Source organism: Mesoplodon densirostris, chromosome 3 (genome assembly GCF_025265405.1).
Source record: "Mesoplodon densirostris isolate mMesDen1 chromosome 3, mMesDen1 primary haplotype, whole genome shotgun sequence".
NCBI classification, from domain to species: domain Eukaryota; kingdom Metazoa; phylum Chordata; class Mammalia; order Artiodactyla; family Ziphiidae; genus Mesoplodon; species Mesoplodon densirostris.
In genome coordinates, this window is record NC_082663.1 from 52,793,095 (window position 1) to 52,816,868 (window position 23,774).

The window sequence follows — 23,774 nt, forward strand, 5'->3', positions numbered from 1 at the left end:
CAGACTGGACTTCCTCTGCTGGCCCCTTACATGTTGATATTCTCCGGACTCCAGCCACAGACCTTCCCTTCACACTCTATGCACTCCACCTGAGCAAAGGCTTCCATTCCCATGGCCTATTACATGTGTGGGTGACACCAAATTGTTCTTTGATTCTGGCTTCCTTCCTAAGCTACAAATTTTCTCTCTTAGTGTCTATTAGATATTTCCATTCCTATCTCTTACTATTAGATATTTCCATTCCTTGAGTACATATCAACACAAGCCCCAACTGAAGTCATCATCATCATCCCCCCTAAATACTGTTCCTTCTCAGGTGTTGCCTATATTAGTAAATAGCCCCACCCAGCCCCACTAACAGTGAAACCCAGGTATACCTCATTTCCAATCTTACTCACCTACAGTGAATATATCGCTGATTCCCAGTGATTCTACCACCAGAAATATATCTCCAATCTATCTGCTTCTCTCCTTTTCTAATGAGACCATCCCTGAGGCATCATCACAGCTTACCAGAGTTACGCCTAACTGGTGCCTCTGTCTCCAAACTAGCTCTCCTTCAATCTACTGTGCAGCCAGAATGCTCTCTCCATAATGTGAATATGTTTTAAAATCCTTAAATATCTTACTGTGGTCCTTAGGAAAACATCCAAACTCCTTGTCATGGCTTAAAACATCCTGTAAGAACTGGAAATTGCCTTGCAAGTTATACTAAAACACAGCAAAATGGATAAGCACATGGGGTCTAGAGGAGCCAGAGTGACCCGTCACTTCCTAGCTATCTCGGTCAAGTTACTTAATTTCTCTGTCCCTCAGTATCCTCATCTGTAGAATGGAAATAGTAACACTGAACTCAGACTGTGGGTGCGAATGTTAAATGAGATAAAATACAATGCTTGACACAGTGTCTGACACATCTGATACATAGTAAATGCTTAGTAAATATTAGTTACTGTTATCGCTCTAGTTAATTTCTCACTTCTCTTCCATTTGTGTTCTTAGTTCCATCCATAGTGCACATCTTTCATTTGTCTTCTCACACATTTCTTCTTCCTTTACATATCCAGTCGCTCTGGCTACAACTCCCCCTCCCACAATTCTTCAGGTCTCATCCTAAATGCCACATCCTCTGGAAAGTCCTTCTGGCCCCTCTAGTCTCCTGTTAGGTGCCCTTACTATGTGCTCCTCAAGTGTTTGTATTTTCCCTGCCTTACACTTGTCAGACTTTCTGGTACTTTCTTTTCCCTGCTAAATTGTAAGTTCTGTGTGAAAGGCAACTGTATTCCCAGTGCCTAGCACAGAGCCTAGCATGCAGTACGCCTTTAATAAAAAATTATGTGTATGGGCTTCCCTGGTGGCGCAGTGGTTGGAGTCCGCCTGCCGATGCAGGGGACACGGGTTCGTGCCCCGGTCCGGGAGGATCCCACATGCTGCGGAGCGGCTGGGCCCGTGAGCCATGGCCGCTGAGCCTGCGCGTCCGGAGCCTGTGCTCCGCAACGGGAGAGGCCCGCGTACCGAAAAAAAAAAAAAAAAAAAAAAAAAAAAAGTTACGTGTATGAATGAGTGTATCTTTCCTCCAATGCCCGCCCCCCCATACTCCTCCTAAAACTGCAGTTGGTAGAACAGCACTACCTTCCCATAACAGCTATCTGTAAAATACAGTTCAGTAAAGGCTGCCACAGAACAAACGTGGTCAAATAATACTGGGAAACAAAGTTGCTTCTGAACCACAGCAATTCTCAGCATCTTTTTTATACTATAGGTATTGTGAATCTCCAAGTTGTGTGAGTGGGGGACCGGGGGGAGTGGTGTATATTTCTCAAAATATCTCCTGCAACCAGTGCTGGAAGGAACCATACGCATAAATCAAAAAATCTCCTTCTTTTACAGATTCAGAAACTGAGGCCCAGAAGGGCAAAGCGACCGGTCCAAGGCCACACAGCAACTACATACAACAAGGAAGAGAGAGAAGTAGAACGCCAGACGCCCATTTCGGCCCTTCCAGTACAAACAATGCCTCTGGCTACTTGGGCTCGCAGGTGTTGCCACCTCAGATTTTATTTTCAAGCCATACTTAAAGGTCAGTTTTCCTCGGCCAACCGCCTCCTAGGCCTACAGTTACTAGTCTGTTGCAACACCCCTCCCCCTCCTCCACCCTATATATACTTTCCCTGTGGTCCATCCGGTGCCCTGGGAGCTTGACTGGAGTGGGGGAGATAGTTTCTTTCCTTCTCTCTTTCCTTCAGAGTTTATTTTTGGACTGTAAACTTTTTCCCGTAAACCAAGCGAACCTGCTAATTTTAACGCCTTTGCCTTTGAGCTCTACTCCTTACCCCAGCGCACTCCACCCTACCCTACCCGCTCCCTCCCTCGCCCAGACCCTGGGTCTTTACCTGGAACTGCCATGGCTCTGGTAAGAGGGGTCGCGGGACCCCTGGGCTTTCGAGAGGGCGCTCGCTTCCCGCTGGCCGCGAGGACAGCCCACAGCTAGGACGGCTTCTTCCTCCCACCGGCGCCGCGGCACCCAGGTGACAGTCGGGGAAGGCCCTAAAAGTCTCCGTCGATAGCGGAACCAAGTAGCTGGTGCTGTAGTTTCTGGGGGAATTGTATTGTAGACATCACTCGGTCCGAACCATTACTGCCAGCTTCCAGGGGTTAATGGATTTGCACACGCGTGGAGTGAAGTAAACAACACCAAGACTTACGAATTGTCGTCTTAAAAGTTGTAATACAAATTAAATTAATCTATGGGGGCTTAATAATCTTTTTCTCGATTCCCTGGAGGCTACTGGAATTCCCCCTTCTCAGGATTAGCGGTGCTCGGGTCCGGGAGCAACATGGCAGCATCCGTGAGGCACTAGCTTTAGGGAAAGAGAGCGTTTGGTGTCGCTGCCTTGCGGGATTTTGACAGTTTGGAGCTTTCCACGACCTCCCGATTTAAGGAAACGTGTACCGATAGGTGGACAGCTTTAGTTATCGACCGTTCGCTCTCATCCCCACTTAGGAGCAGAGTCCTGAGCGCTGACCAGCATGAGCAACATTTACATCCAGGAGCCTCCCACGAACGGGAAGGTGAGCGTCATCTAGGGTACCTGGGCTCCCCAAAGCGATATCTCACTGATTAAAGGAATTCTGGGGTCCTAGGGTTGGAAGAGATTAGAAGTCTTGTCTTTACCCCTGCCTCTGAACAGGATTGCATTGAAAGCCATATACATCGAAAGCACATAACTGAAAAAGTCCTCAAGTGGAGATTCCTCCATCTACCAACCTCCTGGCCCTACTTGGCTTCAACCTAACTCTGCAGGCGTTTTCTAGGGTCGTAGGTAAAAAGCCAAGTATATTTTTTAAATTGACTTTTTTTTGCTTAATTTGGAGATCGCTCTTTCTCCGTTTGTTCTACAATCCTTTATTGAATGCCTACTAGGCACCAGGTGCTGGGGATATAAAGATGGATGGATAAAACCTAGTTGTTGCCCTAGAAGAGCTAATGGTTTAGTTTGAGAGGCAGGCAAAAAGAAAAACCTTATATGTTTGGTAGGCGTTCTAATGGAGAGATGAGCATATTGCTTTGGTAGTACTGAGAAGTTAGCAACTGGGAAAGTAGGGAAAGGCCTCATGGATGAAGTGTCATTTGAGCTGGTCTTTGTCAGAGAAAGTGGGGAATGGAAAATGTCCCCACATTAGAATGAGAGAATAATTTCCTGATTGATTTTGATGGTCAAGGTATGTCAATTCCTACTCAAAGTGTTTATATGCAGTATGAGGCAGAGTCAATAATGGAATAAGTATCACGTGAATTCTTTTTGTTTGTTTGTTTGTTTGTTTGTTTGCGGTACGCGGGCCTCTCACTGTTGTGGCCTCTCCCGTTGCGGAGCACAGGCTCCGGACGCGCAGGCTCAGCAGCCATGGCTCACGGGCCTAGCCGTTCTGCGGCATGTGGGATCTTCGCGGACCCGGGCACGAACCCGTGTCCCCTGCATCCGCAGGCGGACTCAACCACTGCGCCACCAGGGAAGCCCCACTTGAATTCTTGAACTGGGACCTAGTCTATATCACACACAAAATATGATGAACCAGCGTAATGGAGAAAATAAAATGAGAATGAAAGCATAGAGGTGAATTAGGATAAACTGAATTTGTATCAGATACAATTATGTTGCAATCTTGTTTATTTACATTTTGTAACACAGTGAGAGCAATTTGAAAACAAAAGCAAAAATGCTGTAAATGATACCCCCAGCAAACATTTTAGTGGGTTTTTTTTTTTTTTTAGGTACGCGGGCCTCTCACTGTTGTGGCCTCTCCCGTTGCGGAGCACAGGCTCCGGACGCGCAGGCTCAGCGGCCATGGCTCACGGGCCCAGCCGCTCCGCGGCATGTGGGCTCTTCCCGGACCGGGGCAAGAACCCGTGTCCCCTGCATCGGCAGGCGGACTCCAACCACTGCGCCACCAGGGAAGCCCTTACTGGGTATTTTGGGCAGAGCAGTTCTTTCAGTTCTGCTGTTTGCACTTTTCCCCCTCCTCACTCCTGACCTACATCATTGTGAAAACCCAGAATATCTCTCTCTTCTTACTTCCAAATGTTTCTTGAGAGTGGTATCACCCCCAGTTGATAAACACTGGTAGAGATGGGATACATTGCCCATCCTGCTAGGCAGGGAGTTCACACTTGTTTTTCCTTTCTGTAGTATACTGTAGCCTGCTCAAATGGCATTTTAGCAGAGAGGGCTTTCCTATCAACTCTCTATAATATAGCAAACCTCATTCATATCCTGCCTTCCAGCATTCCCTGGCCTCCTTAACCTCTTTAGTTTTTTCTCCAGTACTTTTTTTCTTTTTCAGTACTTATTTTTTATTGTTGTATCGTCCTCCACTACTCTCGCCCATGGAATGAGCATTATGAGGGCAGAGACAGATATCTAGAATGGTGCTTGACACATGGTAGCAGCAGTTCAAACATGTACTGAGTGAATGGGTAGATGAATTAATACTGTGTTTCTCTTAACTTCTGAGAAGTATTAAGCATCAGTGAGTTTGAGGTTATACTTCTACTGTCAAGGGCAGACTTAGTTTTACTGTGGAGGAAGATTCAACATGGTCATAAAGATGAGAAGCTTTAACAAAGATATGTGCCTAAACAGAAATCTTTCATTCAACAAATATTTACTGAGCACCTAGCATGGGCCAGGCTCTATGCTAGGTTTTAGGGACACAGTGGAAAGAAAAACCAGCATTGTCCCTATTTTCAGAGAGTAAGTTGAGTGAAATATACCGTGGTGAAATAATCATGCAAATAAGTGTATGCAAACTGTGGTGAATATTGTCCTTCTGAACAGAATTGGGCTGATGGAGAATATGAGGCATAGCCCAAGTTTTCCTTCAAAACCAGTTTGGGACTTCTTCCAGCATAATAAGACTGATTGAAGACATTGAGGCTTCAAAATTTTGTACCATAGAGAGCATGGCAAGAATTTTGGCCTGGAAGGAATTTAAAGCAGATGTAATAAAAAGTTTCCTTAATGAAATGTTTGTTTAGTGGCTGTACTGTCTAATGCTACATTAGGTACTGAAAGGATTCAGAGATATTCCAAATATGTGGGACAAAATTTCTCTCTTCAAAGAGTATAGTATCAACTTGGGAAGTAATTGACACATTATACCAGGGGTTAACCCCTGGCAGTAGTCTGTAAATATGCTGTGTTATAACTCTGGCCTTTGAGGATGAGGCACCGAAATGTAACCCTTGACAGAAATTTTCTTATCTACTGAAAATGAAATCTCCACATATTATGATGATTTAATCTAAATTTTATATTAACCCATATATTTATTCTTAAGAGACATTTTATTATCAAAGTATTGTCTTGTGAGCTTTAAGAAAAAGAGCCACTGCTGCTTGACATAGTAGTTATGGCTAATGGGAATGCATGGCCAAAGGAGGAGCCATGTGCCTTCTTTTTTAATTCAGTAGTTAATCTTCTTAAAAGATTAAGAAAACCTGGTAAACAAGGTGGCCCAACCATATATGTGTTATTTTTACTGGGAATAAGTTTCCTGTGGTCAAAAAATTTTATAAGAATAATATTTACAACAATAATAGCTATCATATTTTGAGCATTTACTATTTATCAGGTACTGTTCTAAGCAGTCCGTATAATAATAACTCATTTTGTCCTCACAACAAACCTCTGAGGATATTATTATCCCTGTTTTTTTTAATTGAAGTATATGTGACATACACTATTATATTAGTTTCGTGTTACAATATAATGATTTGACGTTTGAATACATTGCAAAATGGTCACCACAATAAGTCTAGTTACCACTTGTCAGCATATAAAGTTAATACTACGTTATTGACTGTATTCTCCATGCTGTATATTTCACGCCCGTGACTTCTTTATTTATTTATTTATTTTTAATTTTTTGCGGTATGAGGGCCTCTCACGGTTGTGGAGCACAGGCTCCGGACGCGCAGGCTCAGAGGCCATGGCTCACGAGCCTAGCCGCTCCATGGCATGTGGGATCTTCCCGGACCGGGACACGAACCCGTGTCCCCTGCATCGGCAGGCAGACTCTCAACCACTGAGCCACCAGGGAAGCCCGACCTATTTATTTTTTAACTGGAAGTTTGTACCTCTTGCTCCCCTTCACCCATTCTACCCACTCACCTCCCACCTACCTCCACTCCTTCCTGCCTCTGGCAACCACCAGTCTATTCTCTGTATCTAAGAGTCTAGGTTTTGTTTTGTTTTGTTTGCTTGTTTTGTGTTTTAGAGTCCATGTGTAGGTGAAATCATGCGGTATTTGTCTTTCTCTGTCTGATTTATTTAGCATAATACTCTCAAGCTCCATCCATGTTGTGGCACATGGCAATATTCCTTTCTTTGTTATGGCTGAGTGGTATTCTAGTGCGTATCTTTTTTATATTCATCCATCAATGGACACTTAAGTTGTTTCCATATGTTGGCTATTGTGAATAATGCTGCAGTGAACAGAGGGGCACATATATCTTTTCTAGTTAGTGTTTTCATTTTCTTCGGGTAAACACCCAGAAGTGGAATTGCTGGTTAGTACAGTAGTTCATTTTTAATTTTCTGAGGAACCTCCACACTGTTTTCCATAGTAGCTGCACCAATTTATATTCCCACCAACAGTACACAGGGGGTCCCTTTTTTCCACATCTTTGACAACACTTGTTATTTCTTATCTTTTTAATAATAGCTATTCTATTGGGTGTGAGGTGATACCTCCTTGTGGTTTTGATTTGCATTTATCTGATGATTAGTGGTGTTGAGCATCTTTTCATGTGCCTATTGCCCATCTGTATGTCTTTGGGAAAATGTCTATTCAGATCCTTATTCCTCTTTTTTAATCAAATTGTTTTTATGTTACTTAGTTATATAAGTTATTTTTATATTTTGGATATTAACCCTTTATGAGATATATAATTTGCAAATATCTTCTTCCATTCAGTAGGTTGTATTTTCATTTCGTTGATGGTTTCCTTTGCTGTGCAGAAGCTTTTTAGTTTGATGTAGTCCCATTTGTTTATTTTTTCTTTTGTTCCCCTTGCCTTGGATCAGATACAGAAAAAAAAATTGCTAAGGCCAGTGTCAAGGAACTTACTGCCTATCTTTTCTTCTAGAATATTTATGGTTTCAGGTTTTATATTCAAGTCTTGAATCCATTTTGAGTTTTTTTTATATATATTGTGTAAGATAGTGGTCCAGTTTCACTCTTTTACTTGCATCTGCCCAGCTTTCCCAGCATAGTTTATTGAAGAGACTGTCCTATCCCCATTGTGTATTCTTGCCTCCTTAGTTGTAAATTAATTAACTGTGTATGTGTGGGTTTATTTCTGAGCTTTCTATTCTGTTCCATTGATCTATGTGTCTTTTTATACCAATACCATAGTGTTTTGATTACTATAGATTTGTAACATAGTTTGAAATCAGGGAGCATGGTACCTCTGGCTTTGTTATTCTTTCTCAAGATTGCTTTGACCATTTGGGGTCTTTTGTGGTTCCATACAAAGTTTAGGATTATTTGTTCTGGTTCTGTGAAAAATGCCATTGGAATTTTGATAGGGATTGCAGTGAATCTATTGATTGTTTTGGATAGTATGGACATTTTAACAATATTCTTTCAATCCATGAGCACAAAATATCTTTCCACTTATTTTGTGTCTTTTTCAGTTTGTTCATCTATGGCTTATATTTTCATCTATGTCTTATATTTTAAAGATAATTTGCCTCCTTGGTTAAATTTATTCCTAGGTTTTTTGTTTGGGGTTTTTTTTTGGTGCAGTTGTAAATGGGATTCTTTTCTTGATTTCTCATTCTGATAGTTTATTATTACTGTATAAAAATGCAGTAGATTTTTGTATATTAATTTTGTGTCCTGCAGTTTAACTGCATTCATTTATTAGTTCTAATGGTTTTTTGCTGGAGTCTTTAGGGTTTTCTATATAGTATCATGTCAACTGCAAATAGTGACAGTTTACTTCTTCCTTTCCAATTTTGATGCCTTTTATTTCTTTGTCCTGCCTAATTGCTATGGCTAGGACTACTGGTACTGTGTTGAATAAAAGTGGGTAGAGTTGGCACCCTTGTCTCGTCCCTGATCTTAGAGGAAAAGCTTTTAGCTTTTCACCATTGAGTATGATACTAGCTGTGGGTTTGTCATATATCACATTAATCACATTGAAGTACATTCCTTCTATACCCATTTTGTTGAGACTTTTTATCATAAATGGATGTTGAATTTTTTCCAAAGCTTTTTCTGCATCTATTGAGATGATCATATGATTTTTATCTTTCATTTTGTTAATGTGGTATAATACATTGGTTGATTTGTGGATGTTGAGCCACTGTTGCATCCCTGGGATAAATCCCACTTGATCATCCTGTGTGATCCTTTTAATGTATTGTTGCATTTGATTTGCTAATATTTTATTGAGAATTTTTGCATATATGTTTGTCAGGGATATTGGCCTGTAATTTTCATTTTTGGGGGTGTCTTTGGTTTTGTTATCAGCATAATGCTGGCTTTGTAAAATGAGTTTTAGATGGATAGGTATTAAATCTTTCTTGAATGTTTGGTAGAATTCATCAGTGAAGCCATCTAATCCTGTACTTTTTTTTTTTTTTTTTTTTTTTTTTTTGCGGTATGCGGGCCTCTCACTGTTGTGGCCTCCCCCGTTGCGGAGCACAGGCTCCGGACGTGCAGGCTCCGGACGCGCAGGCTCAGCGGCCATGGCTCACGGGCCCAGCCGCTCCGCGGCATATGGGATCCTCCCAGACCGGGGCACGAACCTGTATCCCCTGCATCGGCAGGCGGACTCTCAACCACTTGCGCCACCAGGGAGGCCCAGTCCTGTACTTTTGTTTGTTGGCAGTTTTTGATTACTGATTCAATCTCCTTACATATACATATATCCACATATATCCATATATATACATATATATATGTATATACATATACATATATCCACTCTTTTTTAGATTTCCTTCCCATTTAGGTCACCACAGAGCATTGGAGTAGAGTTCCCTGTGCTATACAGTAGGTTCTCATTAGTTATCTATTTTATACGTAGTAGCATATATATGTCAATCCCAGTCTCCCAATTCATCCCACCCACTCCTCCCCACCTTGGTGACCATAAGTTTGTTCTTTACATCTGTGACTCTCTGTCTGCTTTGCAAATACATTCATCTCTACCATTTTTCTATATTCTACATGTAAGCAATATTATACGATACTTGTTTTTCTCTTTCTGACTTTCTTCACTCTGTATGACAATCTCTAGGTCCACCCATGTCTCTGCAAATGGCACTATTTCGTTCCTTTTTATGGCTGAGTAATATTCCATTGTATATAGGTACCAAATCTTCTTTATCCATTCCTCTCTCGATGGATATTTAGGTTGCTTCCACTTTTGTTGCATCCCATAAGGTTTGGTGTGTGGTATTTCTGTCCCTAGGTACTTTTTTTATTTCTCCTTTGATTTCTTCAATGATCCATTGGTTGTTCAGTTGTTTTTTTAAATGGAAGTATTGTTGATTTACAACGTTGTGTTAGTTTCAGGTATACAGCAAAGTGATTCACTTATACATACAAGAGCAAGTCTCTTGGCATCGTTTTTCCAATAGCATTTGTCCACTTTGTGTCTCTGTGTCACATTTTGGTAATTCTTGCAATATTTTAAAACCTCCACCAGGGAAAAGATTATGACTTGCTAAAGGCTCACATGAGGATTGGCAGTTTTTAGTAATAAAGTATTTTTAAATTAAGGTTTGCACATTGTTTGTTTAGACATAATGCCATTGCATACTTAATAGACTACAATATAGAGTAAACATAACTTCTATATGCACTGAGAAACCAAAAACTTTATGTGACTCACTTTATTGCAATATCCATTTCACTGTAATGGTCTGGAACCAAACCTGCAATATCTCAAAGGTATGCCTGAAGATGAAATGTTCAATAGGCAAATCCGTAGAGACAGAGAGTAGATTAGTGGTTGCCAGGGGATAGGAAATATGGAAACTTGTCTAGGTTCTCTTTAACAATAGAACTTTATTTCGAGTATACAAGGATCCAATGAGGTAGGAAGGACATTTGTTATGTATACTGTACTTCTAAGATTGGTATGTATATCAGGCCTCATGGAAAATCGAAACATGTTACATAGTGTTGTTTTAGATAATACAATCTGAGGTAGAGGGAGTTACTCAGCCGCTCATTTTGCATCCCACATGTATGTTTTCCAGGAGAATAAGAATCCACTTGGATTGGTGTGTCACCATTCAATATGGAGAATCTCTTTTGGGCATTGTTTCATGCCAAGCCAAGTTAGAAGGCCTTGCTCATGTCCAACCACTATATGAATGCTTTTGACTTAGGCACTTTTCTCTACTCAAATCGGTTTTGACCAGAGTAACTTGGGGATTTATTTTGCGACATGTGACAGGGCCCTAGAGCTTGATGGACTATTTTTTCCAGTATAGTGTGGAATTTATGGTGAACTTTGTGGAGGCAGTACAGTGAGATAGAAAAGACATGGGCTTTGCAGCAGACAGCCTTTGGCTTAAATTGTTCACCATGAGACCCTGGATAAATTTACTTTATCTGAGTCTCTGTTTCTTCATAAGTATAATAGGAGTAATGATACCTATCTTGTAGGTGAGGATTAAATGAGATAGGATATGTAAAGTGGCATAGAAGCTAACACCTGGAAGGCACTCAACAAATGTTCCCTTCTTTTTGTAGAGGAAGTGTAATGGATTGAGAAAATCATGCACATTTGCATTTTTAGTTCTTTTTTTTTTTTTTTTTTCCGGTACGTGGGCCTCTCACTGTTGTGGCCTCTCCCGTTGTGGAACACAGGCTCCGGACGCGCAGGCTCAGCGGCCATGGCTCACGGGCCCAGCCGCTCTGCGGCATGTGGGATCTTCCCGGACCAGGGCACGAACCCACGTCCCCTGCATCAACAGGTGGACTCTCAACCACTGTGCCACCAGGGAAGCCCATTTTTAGTTCTTTTATATTTCTTTATGGGTTAAGAACCATTTTAACAGCTACCACAGTATAGATATTTTCACCTCTTCCACCCCCATGGAGCGTAATTGTAAGAGAACTATGTAGCCAGTAAAAACCCAAAAAGATACAATAAATTCATTAGTGTTACATAAATTATGGCAATTAATTTGAGCTTCTGAAACAGAAACTGAAAGGCAATTATAGCACAAGTGATGATGATGGTCATATATCATTGACCATTGATTACAGATTGACACTGATCTACTTTGGCACACTGTGGGGTGAGTGTGTGGGGGGAGTGATACTAGAGAAGTTGGATTCCACCTGTGCCACAGTGTTCAAATTTAGAACTTTCCGTTCTTTTTGGTTATTTGTGGTTATTAATAAGACTGTTATAAGCTGTCTCCTCCTGTGGGCTCAGTAGGGATTTTGGTTGTTGCAAGATGGCTGGTTGCACCAAGGAGTAACTGCCTTCATGAGCTATGGAAAGAAGGCTATCAAAGGATTCCATTTAGGGCTTCCCTGGTGGCGCAGTGGTTGGGAGTCCGCCTGCCGATGAAGAGGACGCGGGTTCGTGCCCCGGTCCGGGAGGATCCCACTTGCCGCGGAGCGGCTGGGCCCATGAGCCATGGCCGCTGGGCCTGCGCGTCCGGAGCCTGTGCTTCGCGGTGGGAGAGGCCACAGCAGTGAGAGGCCCGCGTACAGCAAAGGAAAAAAAAAAAAAAAGGATTCCATTTACCGTAGACGGTAATTTTAAGACACACCATTTTAGTAATATACAACCCAGAATTAGATTAAGAATGTTCCTTTGTAAATTAGGAATGGCGTGATTTTGAATGAAAAAGTAGAGTGTTTATATGTTGAAAGGTAATTGTAAAATTGTCCTACAATGCTGTCATTTCATGGGATTGTTCTTTAATTTCTTAATTTGCTACACCAATTTTATTGGAAGAAATGCTGTAGAACACTTTTTAAATTAAAACAAGTTTATATTACTGATTTTTAAATGAATGAGGTTTTTTTTCTGTGATTCAAAAACATATATGTTATTTTTTCTTAAAGCCGAAATTATTTCTGAAAATGGTATTTGAAAGGTATAAATGTACAGTGACTTGTACTGAATATTTGAAATTTTTTGAGTATAACAAAAACCAAGCAAAGTTTCTAATTTTTATTTTAAAATTGAGAATTCAGTAGTGAATACTTTGTTAAGCAGCCAATCAACTCATCATTAAGCAAAATGATAATTAACACAGTGATTTTGTATGCTTTCTACAGGTTTTATTGAAAACTACAGCTGGAGATATTGACATAGAGTTGTGGTCAAAAGAAGCTCCTAAAGCTTGCAGAAATTTCATTCAGCTTTGTTTGGAAGGTAATCATAATTCTTGAATTTTATTCTGTAGGAGAAATTTTGTTAATTAAAAAATAAATTGCAGGGACTTCCCTGGTTGTCCACTGGTTAAGACTCCGTGCTTCCACTGCAGGAGGCATGGGTTCAATCCCTGGTCAGGGAACTAAGATCTCATATGCTGCACAGAGCGGCCAAAAATAAATAAATAAAAATAAAATAAAAATAAATAAACTGCAGTGTATTTTTCCATAACATTGAAGACTGGTGTTAAATAGTGGTAATGATTGCTGGGAGATGATATAAATGATACCATCTTGAGCTGTGTGTCAGGAAATGGAGAGAGGAGATAAAAATCCCCCCAATAAATCTCTATATCTTTTTTTTAAAAATCTTTTTGTCTTTAACAGAGATATTTATCTCAGCAAATAATACTTTGATCTTTTTTGGTCTCCATGGCTGTTTTCACTTCTTTCTTTCATCCTCTAAATATGGGTGTTCCCTAAGATTGCCTTTAGTTCTCTATTGTCTTTACTCTTCAATGGTTACTTCCAACCAAGTGACTGTCAAATATAGAATTCCAGCCATTTCTCCTCTTTTGAGCTCTAATTTACATATCTAATTGCCTAGTGGACTTTTCTACTCAAATTTTCTACTGTCAGCTACAACTAAACTGATAAAAACCAAATTTACCAGTTTCTTCCCCATACTGCCTTGACTGTCACCAACGTGATTGTAATTGCCTTTTACCTGGTCTTGCATTTTCTCATTTTTGATCTCTTTACCCTCACATTTATTCATCTGGTATTTGAATCCTCAGGCAGCTTAGCTTCCTAGCTTTCCAACTTAATTTTTCATTGCATATAACCACATGGTTTCAGTTGACTATTATCTTTATTTCCTGAGCAGTTCTTTCCCATTTCCACTCATACCTCCTTCATATCCCGAGTCTTCTCATATCCTCCCTCGCCTTTTTGGAATACTTTCTCTTCCCTTCTTTTTCTATTCAGGTCACATTTTTTTTTTTTTTTTTTTTTTTTTTTTTTTGGCTATGTGGTCTGCCTTGTAGGATCTTAGTTCCCCCACCAGGGACTGAACCTGGGGCCGCAGCAGTGAAAGCACTTGAGTCCTAACCACTGGACTGCCAGAGAATTCCACCACTTTTTAATGTCTATTCAAAATTCTACTTTCTCCACAAAGCCTTCCAGCCAGCTTTCAGTGATGGTATTATCAATGTCATTAGTAACTCTTACATTTGAGTAATGAAGTTCAAGGTATCAGAAAACAGCCCTTTGAGTCAAAAGCAAGATGTGAAAGAGAATACAAAATAACCAGTAGTAGGGTACAGTGAGAGTTCTCCAAATAGATAACTAAACAAACAGAAAATTACCAGGGGAAGATTTAAGGAATAAAACCACCCAGACCAAAACAAAAACAACCGCCTCCAAAACAAAAAAAAATAGAGCTGACAAAAAAAGAAAAAGAGAAAAGAAGACATCTGTAAAGACCATTATTAATAATTGCTATGGCAGGCAGGAAGGAAATTGAATCACACAGGTAGTTCAGTCAGAGAAGCCTCAAATAACTGTCAACAGATTCGAGAAACACAGTAGACACTGAAAAGTCAGACTTGTTTCTGGAAAGAAGTTTTGAAGAATCAAAAGCTCAAATTTTACAGAAGAGTGAAAGTACAAAAACATTAGAAAGAATAAATGGTAAATTATAATCCATGACCAGGTGAATGGAAGAAACAGAAAACATCTGGATATGATATAACAATGAAAGAAGAAATAAGGTTCTTAAGTTAGGTGATGATGAAACTTAATTACAACATTAAAAAATTATTTCCCTATTTATGAGAATACAATAAGAAAGAAAAAAGAATAGGAAAATAATAAGAAAAAATAACTAGAGCAATTCTTTTAATTGAATAGGTGAGAAATAGAATTATTATTGCAAATGCTAACAAGAAGCCTGAGAAAACTAATTTAAATAAAGCTCCTAAATGAATAAAGTCAAGGTTTTAAAAATTTAATTCAGAGAACCTCATTTTAATCCTCTGATTATATGATTTAAACAAGTGATGATATTTCTAGATCTTGTAATGGTCATATCAATATTTTTAAAAAAGGACATGATTTCCAAAATTAAAAAGCAAATGAATAAAAATGAGCAAGTGGGAGCACAGCCTCAGATATGGCTCTCAACTAAAATGGTGTTCACAGTTAAAGGGAAATTCTTAATATTCTTTTTCCAGCTTTCCTGAGGTATGATTGACAAAAATTGTATATATTTAGATTATACAACATGATTTTTTTAAAGGTGTACAATGTGATGACTTAATATATGTATACATTGTGAAATGATTACCACAATCAAGTTAAGTAACATATCTGCCACCTCACATAGTTACCTTTTTGTGTGAGTGTATGTGGTGAGAACATGAGATGTACAAATTTCTAGTATACAATACAGTATTATTAACTAAAATCACCATGCTGTGCATTGGATCCCCAGAACTTATTCATCTTATAATTGAAAATTTGTATCTTTTTGACCAACATCTTCCCATTTCCCCCATCACCTCCAGCCTGTGGCAACCACCATTCTACTCTCTGTTTCTATGATTCCACATATAAGTGGGAACATACAGTATTTGTCTTTCTGTGTCTGGGGGGAGTTTTTAGTTTTTATGAAAACAAAACATTTACAGTTACACAGACTTAATCTTGGATTTCAGGTCTTTGTAGGATAGTTAGGTAAACATTTAAAAATGAGTGAAAATTTTAAAAAATTGTAAGTTTAAAAAGTAGGTTAAAAAAGAAGAGAAGGAAAGGGAAGCTTGTTATCTTTGAAAATTTTGTTAGTTCCTCTGAAGAATGAGGAAGGAGTAGAATTTTAGGTTTGAAAAACAAAGTGGGGAGCAGAAAGAGAAGTAGAAAAGAAAATAAAAATTTTTATACTTTATGTGACTATTAACTCTTGTGAAATTTTACCTCAGCCCTGTCTCCTGAATGTCCATGCTTCATCAGTTATCTTTTTTCCCCTTCCTCCTTTAACAAGAGTTTTAATATTTTTTTAGAAGTTACAAACGTAAGTATATAGTAAGAGGTTTAAAGAAATATCTTACAAAACTAAAATGTTTGTTTAAAAAAACCCAAGAGGCTAAAATAGAGAGCTCACAAAGGAGATTTAAATAAAAAGTTATTAATGGTAACATTTACAAAATTAAACACAAAACAAAATTCTAGAAGAAGAACCAGATATACATGATTTTAAAATGCAAGTATAAATTCCTATGTGTATTAATACTTGGGCAGAAATATAATTAGTCAAAATATGTCATGATACCCATACATTATAGAGCCAGAAATAAAAAACATAATGACAGATAGCACACTCACGGCATCCGAATAGAAACTTTGTTTCCTATTTGAGATACATGTAAATTTCTTTTTTTCAATAGTGGAAAAATTCAGAAGGATATTATGAACACACATAATGAGATAATAAAACCTCTTCAAAATACTTATGGGAATGATACATAAACATTTAAGAAGGACGTCAAACATTATTGCAAGCAGGAAGATCTTTTAAGCACATGGTAAGCTGTAACTATAAATGCATAGTTCAACAGTGATTATTAATAAATTACAAGGAAGTGGAAATAATGGATATGGAAATTATTTGGAAATTTGCAATTCTAGGCACAATAGAATACAAAATTCAAGGTGTAGAGAAATTATAGAAAATTTCTACTTAATATATGTAGTATTATAATAATTTCATTTATCCAACAAGAATATAATTAGGAAAATAAAGGAAAGCTTAAAGTTAAAATCCAACATCACTGAAAGACTTAATAGGAAATAGGAAAAAGAAATAATATGGGTAATTTTAAAATTTGAAAGCACAAGTAATAAAGACTTCTCATGTCCCCCTTCCCTCATATCTAATAGATCTCTGAGCCTTATAGATCCTGCTTCCTAGAGAATTCTTGAATCTGTGCCTCTCAAAATAAGCCATAGTCATGTTTTGACTCTTAGGACAACAGTTGCTCTCTCTCTCTCCACCTTGTTACTTCCAATCAGTTCTTTGTTATGGAGTTTAAGTGATCATTTGAAAAACTAAATCTGATCATGTGCTCAAAACCTGTTGATTGCATGCACTATTTACAATAGCCAGGTCATGGAAGCAACCTAAATGCCCATTGACAGATGAATGGGTAAAGAAGATGTGGTACATATATACAATGGAATATTACTCAGCCATAAAAAGGAACAAAATTGGGTCATTTGTAGAGATGTGGATGAATCTGTCACGGAGACTGTCATAGCGAAGTAAGTCAGAAAGGGAAAAACAAATATCGCATATTAATGCATATATGTGGAACCTAGAAAAATGGTACAGATGAACCCATTTGCAGGGCAGAAATTGAGACACAGATGTAGAGAACAAACGTATGGACACCAAGGGGGGAAAGCAGTGGCGGGTGGTGGTGGTGGTGTGATGAATTGGGAGATTGGGAATGACATGTATACACTAATGTGTATAAAATGGATGACTAATAAGAACCTGCTGTATAAAAAAATAAATTAAATAAAATTCAAAAAAAATTTTAAAACTGTTGATTGCATATTATGGGCATAAAGGATTATTTTTATTTTTTGATACAGACTCAGGTAAGTATTATATTCAAATTTGAGTATGAATTTGTAGAATTTAAGTGAAAATATTAAAGTCTGACCTCACACTTGTTTTGACCTTGAAAATTTATAGGTTGCCTCCACATTATCTTATTTAAGCTTCAGAACAGCAGTGTGAGTTAATTTATATTATTAGTTTTATAATGAGAAAATTACATGTGCAGTATGATGACTGTAGTTAATAATACTGTATTGCATATTTGGAAGTTGCTAAGACAGTAGATCTTAAAAGTTCTCATCACAAGAAAAATAATTTTGTAACTATGTATGGTGGATGTTAACTATTATTATAACTGTTATTGTCCGTGAACATTTCACAATATATACAAATATTGCATCACTATGTTGTACATCTGAAACTAGTGTAATGTTGTGTCAATTATATTTCAATTAAAAAAGAGAGAAAAAAAAGAGAAAAAAAAGAAAGAAAATTGAGTTTAAGGTTGCACAGCTAACAAGAGGCAAGGCTCAGAATTCCTAACTGCTATATACATTTTTATTCAGAGTAAATGGTTACTTAGGGATATAGGAGAAATACTTGTAGACTTCTTGATTTTTACAGTTTCTGGTTTGTAACCAAGGAGAACTTGTCTGTACTGGGGAGTTCTTGTGAATATAGCCTAACAGCTCTTCATTGGGAGAAGCGATTGAAAAAAATCCATTAATCTTCCTTTCTACTTCCAATCCATCCTATGAACTGGATACAGTTGTTAGATTACAGATTACATTTTTTAAAATGTGGATTTTATTTCCAGTTATAGCTTGCAAATGTAAATTATTATGAGGGTGCCTGCAAGCCACAGTATTATAGTACTTTATGAATTATGATAAACCATAGTCATGTTTTGACTAATAAAGGATCACAAAGTACTCATGTAATTGTTGTTTTATGAATTATGTCAGTAATTGTATCATTACAGTGTCTGGCCCACAGTAGGCACTTGATAAGTGTCTGTCATTGAATGAGATTGGGTTGGTTCAGTTTCAAGTAATAGAAGACTCAACTCAAAATTACTTAATTAATGAAGACATTTATCATCCTCTTTGATAAGAAATCTGGTGTCCAGAAGTTCTGCAGCTCAGTAAAGACTTTAGTGAACTATGCTCTTTCCATCTCTTTGCTTTGCATTCCTCAGCATGTGATTAAATTATGACTATGCTCAATAACTGAATCCAACTCAACCAATTAGGAGATCATATATGATCTCTCTTGTATGTTTATAGCTTCCAATTTATATATTTATATATAAATATAAGTAATTTTCTTCATTTAGCAAACTTACTGAGAGTCTAATTGGACTCATGTATTGTGTTGTTCTTTTATTTATTGAAAATTTCTTGAGGAGGGTGCATTGATTGTGCTAGACCTATAATCAGTGAGTAATTTTGATATATTTTGGGTTTGTATGTTGTTTGTATAAATTAATTTTCTATGGGGAGAAGAGGAAGAATTAGGAAATAAGGTATTTATCTCTATGAGGGTTTCTCAATCTCCATCACTGTTGACATTTTGAGCCAGTAATTCTTTGTTGTAGAGGCTTCCTGTGCTTTGTAGGATGTTTACCAGTATCCCTGGCCTCTACCTACTAGATGCCAGTAACATCTCCCATGTGTGAAAACCAAATATTTCTAGATATTGACAAGTGTCCCCTAGGGAGAAAATTGCTACTCCTCCTCCCCCCAGTTGAGAACCACAGATCTATACCAAAACTCTCCAATTTTTATTTTGAAAACTGTAATCCAGAGTTTAAGAGAATCCTGAAAGTAGATACGAAACAACCACTACCATGGCTTCTATAGAAATTGTTCTGTTTTGAGTAGATATTTTATAATAAGGAAGAAAAGATTTTGGTTTAGGAGCCTATTTAACGTTCTGGGGGAAAAATCTTGTGACTAGTTGTATTTACTCTGATAACTATAAATACACTTAGTTTTAGACATTGATAAATTTTTCTTTTATTAAAGTATGGTTGATTTACAATGTTGTATTAGTTTCAGGTGTACAACAAAGTGATTCAGATATATATATAGATATAGGTAGATAGATATTCTTTCTCAGATTTTTTTCCATTATAGGTTATTGCAAGATATAGTTCTCTGTGCTACACATTGGTCCTTGTTGTTTATCTATTTTATATATATAGTAGTGTGTATCTGTTAATCCCAAACTCCTGTTTTATCCCTCCCCACCCCTTTCCCCTTTGGTTTGTTTTCTATGTTTTCTATGTCTGTGAGTCTCTTTCTGTTTTGTAATTAAGTTCATTTGTATCATTTTTTAGATTCCACATATAAGTGATATCATATGATATTTCTCTTTCTCTGACTTTCACTTTATATGATAATCTCTAGTCCATTCATGTTGCTGCCAATGGCATTATTTCATTCCTTTTTATGGCTGAGTAATATATATATATACCACATCTTCTTTATCTGTTCAGCTGTTGATGGACACTTAGGTTGCTTCCATGTCTTGGCTATTGTAAATAATGCCCTATGAACAATGGGGTGCATGTATCTGTTCAAATTTGAGTGTTTGTCTTTTCTGGATATATGCCCAGGAGTGGGATTGCTGGGTCATATGGTAGTTCTATTTGTAGTTTTTTAAGGAACCTCCATACCATTCTCCATAGTGGCTGTACCAATTCACATTCCCACCAGCAGCGCAAGAGTGTTCCCCTTTTTCCACACCTCCCCAGCATTTATTATTTGTAGACTTTTTCATGATGGCCATTCTGACTGGTGTGAGGTGATATACCTCGTTATAGTTTTGATTTGCATTTCTTTAATTATTAGTGATGTTGAGCAACTTTTTATGTGCCTGTTAGCCATCTATATGTCTTCTTTGGAGAAATGCCTATTTACATCTTCTGCCCATTTTTGATTGGGTTGTTTGTTTGTTTGTTTATATTGAGCTGTTTGTATATTTTTGACATTAATCCCTGTCAGTCTCATGTTTTGCAAATATTTTCTCCCATTCTATAGATTGTCTTTTCACTTTGTATATGGTTTTCTTTGCTGTGCAAAAGCTTATAAGTTTGATTAGGTCCCATTTGTTTACTTTTGCTTTTATTTCTTTTGTTTTGGGAGACTGACCTAAGAAAGCATTGCTATGATTTATGTCAGAGAATGTTTTGCTTATGTTCTCTTCTAGGTGTCTTATGGTGTCATGTCTTCCATTTAAGTCTTTAAGCCATTTTGAGTTTGCATTTGTGTATGGTGTGAGGGAGTGTTCTAAGTTCATTGATTTACATGCAGCTGTCCAACTTTCCCAGTACCACTTGTTGAAGAGACTGTCTTTTCTCTGTTGTGTATTTTTGCCTCCTTTGTTGAAGATCAATTGACCATAGGTGTGTGCCCTCTATTCCTTTCTGTTGATCCATATATCTGTTTTGGGGCCAATACCACACTGTTGTTTTTTGTTTTTTGTTTTGTGATACTCGGGCCTCTCACTGTTGTGGCCTCTCCCATTGCAGAGCACAGGCTCCAGACGCGCAGGCTCAGTGGCCATGGCTCACGGGCCCAGCCGCTCCGCAGCATGTGGGATCTTCCCGGACCAGGGCACGAACCCATGTGCCCTGCATTGGCAGGCGGACTCTCAACCACTGCGCCACCAGGGAAGCCCTACCACACTGATTGCTGCGGTTTTGTAGTATTGTCTGAAGTCTTGGAGAGTTATGCCTCCAGCTTTGTTCTTTTTCCTCAGGATTGCTTGGCAATTCTGGGTCTTTTGTGGTTCCATATAAATTTTAGGATTATTAGATCTAGTTCCATGAAAAATGTCATAGGTAATTTATAGGGATCCCATTAAATCTGTAGATTGCTTTGGGTAGTATGGCCATTTTAACAATATTAATTGTTCCAGTCTAAGAGCATGGGATATCTTTCCATTTCTTTGAATCATTTTCAGTTTCCTTTATCAGTGTTTCATAGTTCTCAGCATATAGGTCTTTCACCTCCTTGGTCAGGTTTATTCCTGACCAAGGAATAAAATAAAATAAAATAAAATAAAAATATTTTGTTTTATTTTTTATATGATTTTAAAAGGGATTGTTTTGTCAACAAAAGAAAAAACAAAACCACATGATCATCTCAATAAATGCAGAAAAAGCATTTGATAAAATTCAGCATCCGTTCATGATAAAAACTCTCACCAAAGTGGGTATGAAGTGAACATATCTCACCATAATAAAGGCTATTTATGACAAACCCACAGCCAACATAATACTCAGTGGTAAAAAACTGAAAGCTTTCTTGCTAAAATCTGGAACCAGACAAGGATGCCCACTCTCACCACTTCTATTCAACATAGTATTGGAAGTCCTAGCCATAGCAGTCAGACAAGAAAAAGCAATAAAAGGTATCCAAATTGGAAGGGAAGAGGTAAAATTGTCATTATATGAAGATGACATCATACTCTATGTAGAAAACTTAAAGACACCACACAAAATCTATTAGAACTGATAAACAATTTCAGCAAAGTAGCAGGATACAAGATTAACATACAGAAATCTGTTGCAGTTCTTTACACTAACAATGAAAAATCAGAAAGAGAATAATAAATTCTTTTTATTTTCTTCCAGCATATTATGACAACACCATATTTCATAGAGTTGTACCTGGTTTTATAGTCCAAGGGGGAGATCCTACTGGTACAGGGACTGGTGGAGATTCTATCTATGGAGCCCCATTCAAGGTGAGACTGAATTTTTTTAATCTTTTTTCAAGTCAGCTTGGATTGCTTAATCAAAAATGATTGTGCCCCACAGAAGAAAATGCATTTTACATTAGTGCACAAAATCGGGTCTATTGTATATTTAGGATTATACAGAATAAGAGCAGCACTTACCCCATCAAGCATTCTTTCTAAGTTGTCTTGTCACAAAGTTTTATGCCAGATTGAATTCAGATGGAGCTAAAGGTGGTAGTGAGGAACATGTGAGTCAGAAAAAAAAGACTATATAACATATTTCCCGATATCTGACTGTATCTGATCTCGGCAACTTTGTATGTGTAAAACATTTCTAGAACATTGCATATGCCATCCTATTTTAAATCATTTTATTTAACACTATAGAATTTATATTAATCTGCTTGAACTGCTATAACAAAATACCTCTAACTGGGTGGTTTAAACAATGGGAATTTATTTCTCACAGTTCTGGAGTCTAGGAAGTCCAAGATCAAGGTGCTAGCAGACAGTTCTGTGAAGCTTCTCTTCCTGGCTTACAAACGGCTGCCTTCTTGCTGTGTCTTCTCATGGTGGAGAGAGAACGTTCTGGTGTTTCTTCCTCTTCTGATAAGGGCACCAGCCCTACTGGATTAGGACTTCACTCTTGTGAAGTCATTTAACTTTTTCATCTTATGGGCCCTATCTCCAGTACAGTCACATTGTAGGTTAGCGCTTCAACATATGAACTATGAGAGGACACAATTCAGTCCATAGCAGAATTCATTTTAAATTGTACACAATAGACCTTTGTAGCACAAAATGCATGCCATAATAAGAAATCACAAGGGGAAACAGAAGGAAGAAGCAACATGAAAGTTAGAAGAGGTGTGGGTTTTAATCAAGAATAGGTCAGTGCTTTGTTAGCTGCCAACATAGATCTAAAAAGAAAAAAAGAGTTAATGTCATAATTAAGATATAAAGGATAGCAGTGCGTTCAAGTAAAAGCTAAAAGCTGGGTTATTTATTAATCTGATGGTATCAATATTATGTTCTTTTAATGAGTAAGCATCAATAGCTCTTAAAATATGTGAATTTTTTAAAACTTCAAATTTATACTAATAAGATAGAGTGTCTGGAATTTCCTTTAATTTTATACTGGGTTACTGTATGATTCTTGAGAAAAATGCTTGAACTGTTTGCTTTAATTTTCATATGATAGTGGCCTTAGAGCATGTGAAATGGTTATAAAAGAGTCTCAAATGTCACTGTTAGACTATTTTATATTTTACAAAATTGAGATATCTCATTATTTTAGAGCCTCCATCTGGTAGGAAGCATTCCTTTATTCTATTATTTGATTTAACAGAATAGCTCTTTGTGACAATTCCTTTCTAAATTGAGATTTTTGCTTATTATATTCAAGTAATACAGATATCTTGGTAAGTTTTTCAATTAGGTCTTTTTTTTTTTTTTTTTTTCTTTTTGCGGTATGCGGGCCTCT

The 23,774-nt window shown here is 37.7% G+C and overlaps 2 protein-coding genes across 3 annotated transcripts in view; one reads left to right on the forward strand and one right to left on the reverse strand.

Moving 5' to 3' along the window:
* Positions 1 to 2,586, reverse strand: part of SREK1IP1 (SREK1 interacting protein 1) — a 52,261-nt gene extending 49,675 nt beyond the window's left edge. The window contains exon 1 of the mRNA XM_060092937.1: positions 2,394 to 2,586. Within this exon, the coding sequence (XP_059948920.1) occupies positions 2,394 to 2,406 (13 nt within the window). The 5' untranslated portion in view covers positions 2,407 to 2,586. The remainder of the gene's footprint in view (positions 1 to 2,393) is intronic.
* The window catches only part of CWC27 (CWC27 spliceosome associated cyclophilin), a 240,632-nt gene continuing 219,069 nt past the window's right edge, over positions 2,212 to 23,774 (forward strand). Inside the window, exons 1-4 of one of the 2 annotated variants that reach the window (XM_060092935.1) lie at positions 2,212 to 2,528; positions 3,005 to 3,072; positions 12,826 to 12,922; positions 22,185 to 22,297. In XM_060092935.1, the coding sequence (XP_059948918.1) occupies positions 3,031 to 3,072; positions 12,826 to 12,922; positions 22,185 to 22,297 (252 nt within the window). In that variant the 5' untranslated portion in view covers positions 2,212 to 2,528; positions 3,005 to 3,030. Of the gene's footprint in view, positions 2,529 to 2,706; positions 2,726 to 3,004; positions 3,073 to 12,825; positions 12,923 to 22,184; positions 22,298 to 23,774 lie in introns of those variants that run through there. The other variant, XM_060092936.1, reaches the window with a different exon arrangement.